Source organism: Rhinopithecus bieti, unplaced genomic scaffold (genome assembly GCF_001698545.2).
Source record: "Rhinopithecus bieti isolate Rb0 unplaced genomic scaffold, ASM169854v2 scaffold_10351, whole genome shotgun sequence".
Classification (NCBI taxonomy): Eukaryota; Metazoa; Chordata; class Mammalia; order Primates; family Cercopithecidae; genus Rhinopithecus; species Rhinopithecus bieti.
In genome coordinates this window covers 2,941-6,209 of record NW_016806805.1, presented here as the reverse complement: position 1 = coordinate 6,209, position 3,269 = coordinate 2,941, and the positions used below count along the sequence as shown (strand labels likewise).

The following is a 3,269-nucleotide window of genomic DNA, read 5'->3' as shown; positions in this document are numbered from 1 at the left end:
AAAAAAAAAAAAAAAGGCTCAAGCCCACCTCCAGAGATCCTGCTTGGCCTGGCTGGGGTAGGTCACAGGTTTAGGTACTTTTATAAGGCCCTTCCTCTCTGGCTCAGATGATTTGAATATGCAGCCAGCTTTGAGAACCACTGTGCTAGTTCAACTGCCTGTTTCATTGCAGCATTTAAAACCAAAATTGAATTTAGTGGCACCAGCTGGTATTTGTTTATATTTGAGTTGTGGGGTAAAACTATTCATCCCAGCTTTAGGTTGCTCCCTATGTGCACTCCCCAATATAGTCAGTCTGCCAGAGTTTATTTCTATAGACATATGGGTCACATAGATAATTCTTATAATTAATTGCTAATTACATTAAAGAAGAATTTACTTTGCGGCTGGTTAACTCATAAAAAGATGAAATGGAGTTGTTGAAATTCAGTCATGTGCAGCGAAGGAAAACCAGCGAATGACTACATTTATATAGTACACCAGTTTTGAGTTACAACACTATATGAGAAGGTTTTTATGTGGTGATTACATGATGTAATTACAGGAGGTAATTAAACAGATCTGTTTTCTGTGTGTAAATAGTACAGTTGATTGATTTGGATAGTCAAGTTAAATCATCTGCAGTTTGTCTTTTGGGGTAGTCTTCAAAGACTCTTAGCTCTCCTAACTTTCATCTTTTCTTTTTGAAAAGGTTGTCTAGACCTTTTGTTATTAGATTTCATTTACATTTTTAAATTTACATTTTGATCCAATCAGAAGGTAAATTATAGTCTTTATTTTGTTTACCATAGAAACTAGGGTGGTCACTTTAAGAAATAGACATACTAGAAACATCATTACATGTTTGTGATACAATAAAGCGTACCTTTGATTTATAATTTTTATAAAGTCATTGTGAATTAAATCAGAACTGTACATTCAGTTTGTAGAATTTTAATGTTGCATGTGAAACTTGTATGTAGAATCAGGCCATTAAAAGATAATTATGTGGAATAAAAGACTTTTAGAAATAAACTATTTAGTATTTTCATGGTGAACCCTAAAACTAAAATAAATGGTATGTCCAGAATTATATTATAAAGCTCTGTTCTGGATAGCTAAGGCTTCTGACATTTTCTATGTACAATGCTTTCGCTCTCTTGCTTCTGAGATTGTATTTACACTGCCTACTATCACAAATAGCCTGTTTCCTCCCTGCTACTAAACGTTGGCTCCTTTACTCAGTATCTGCTTTTTCAGAATGTTTTTCCTGGTTAATTCACTGTCATCAACCACATTGCCATCTCTTAATACAATTTATATAATATATATGTGTGATATATTGTTCACATTAGTTATTGTATGTTTTCTAAGGCTGCTATAACAAATGACCAAGACTGAGTGACTGAAAACAAGAAAAATTTATTCTCAAACTTATGGAGGCCAGATGTCTGAAATCAAGGAATTGGCAGGGTCACGCTCCTCTGAAGGCCCTAGGAAAGAATTCTCTTCTTGCCTTTTCCAGCTTCTGATTACTGCCATCAATCCTTGGTATTTTTTTGACTTATAGACGTATTAGTCTCTGTCTTCATATGTCATTCTCTCTGTATGTGACTGTGTCTTCATGCGACCTTTCTTTAAGGACACTAGTCATTAGATTTAGGACCTACTCTAATCCAGTATGTCCTCATCTTACCTAATTACATCTGCAAAACCCTCTATCCAGATAAGGCTGCATTCTGAGGCACTGGGTGGACATAAAGTTTGGAGAGACACTATTAAACTTCATATAGTTATAAGAACACATAATGTTTGTCACCTTTGTTTATGTTCTGTTTATTCAGTTTCTTTAGATTGTAAAGATTTCGTAATGAAGCAAGAAGTTAAGAATTGCAAAGAGCACTTTAAAATAGCTATTTTTACACTACATATATTTATATTAAAACTTTGTTGCTTTCTCGAGATGGTATACAATTATGATATCTAGTACATTTTGCATCTATTATGGGTTAAAATGTAATTTTGGATTTTTGCTATATTTTAAAGATGCATTTTTATTTTTTTTAGGACTGCAGCATTCAAGAAAAAATAGACTTAGAAATTCGAATGCGAGAAGGAATATGGAAACTCCTTTCTCTGAGCACTCAGAAAGATCAGGTTTTACATGCAGTTAAGAATCTCATGGTGTGCAATGCTCGAATAATGGCCTATACATCGGAGCTACAGAAATTGGAAGAACAGATTGCACATCAGACTGGAAGATGGTTAGTAACATAGTTTACCTGTGACTTTTAATGTACTTAAATATGTAAATTTAAAACACAGTATAATTTAAGCTTAAGTACACATGTCAAATCACCAAACTGTTTAAAAAAGCAAATACACTGAAGTAGTAGCTGACGTCATAAACAGTTTGCCAATAGAGCTCAGAGTGAACTTAGCAGCTTTTATTGGGCTGTTGTGTTCAATATGTAGTTATAAAATGAAAATTATTCAGAAGCAATGACTGAGGGAGCATTTTAAGAAGAAAGGACCAATATTGATAGAAATGTAGAGTAAGAAAATTAATTTCTTAGAAATATGTTAATAAAAAGGTACTAGCTGTGAGACATGGAAACTCAAGTATAGAAACTGAGATGAGTGAGCAGCAAAATTGTGAAGAGATAAAACCTTATGAATGGAAAGGAACTTTTTGATATGGTGAATGTAAGTCCCAGAGAGGCAAAAAACCTCAAGGACATTCATGCAACAAGTGATGAAAGCTAATGAGAGTTAAGATTTGCTAAGTATTAATAACTTCTGGTCATGTGTTCTATCATCTCATGCTGCTCTTTTAGATAGATCGATGATTTGTATATGAAATTTATATCCTATCTTATTTACAATGCCAAATCTTACTTGAACCTAAAAATTGGTTCAATGTAGTGGCTGGATTTTGGTGTATTTTAAATAAAAACAGTCTTACATTCCCCTCTGTTGATTTATTTACAGCTCTGACACAAGGGAAGAATTTCTTGTTAAACAATAGTGATTGTTGAGCTGAGCATAGCATCATTAAATTCTTGAAAAGTAAGTTAAAAACACCAGTCAGAGTCTGGAGATTTCTGTAAAAATAAAATTTTGATGAGGATGTGATGTAAAAGAGACCTGGATACAAAGTATACAACCTTATTAGCTATATTGCCATGGGATAGCCTTTTTTTTTTTTTTTTTTTTTTTTTTTAAGACGGAGTCCCACTCTTGTCGCCCAGACTGGAGTGCAGTGGCATGATCTCGGCTCACCACAACCT

At 33.7% G+C, this 3,269-nt stretch overlaps 1 protein-coding gene across 1 annotated transcript in view; it reads left to right on the top strand.

The window, feature by feature from the left end:
* Positions 1-3,025, top strand: part of LOC108533175 (rhotekin-2-like) — a 7,094-nt gene extending 4,069 nt beyond the window's left edge. Inside the window, exons 2-3 of the mRNA XM_017877586.1 lie at positions 2,047-2,243; positions 2,971-3,025. Coding sequence (XP_017733075.1) covers positions 2,047-2,243; positions 2,971-3,007 — 234 coding nt within the window. The 3' untranslated portion in view covers positions 3,008-3,025. The remainder of the gene's footprint in view (positions 1-2,046; positions 2,244-2,970) is intronic.
* Positions 3,026-3,269: the final 244 nt, after the last annotated feature.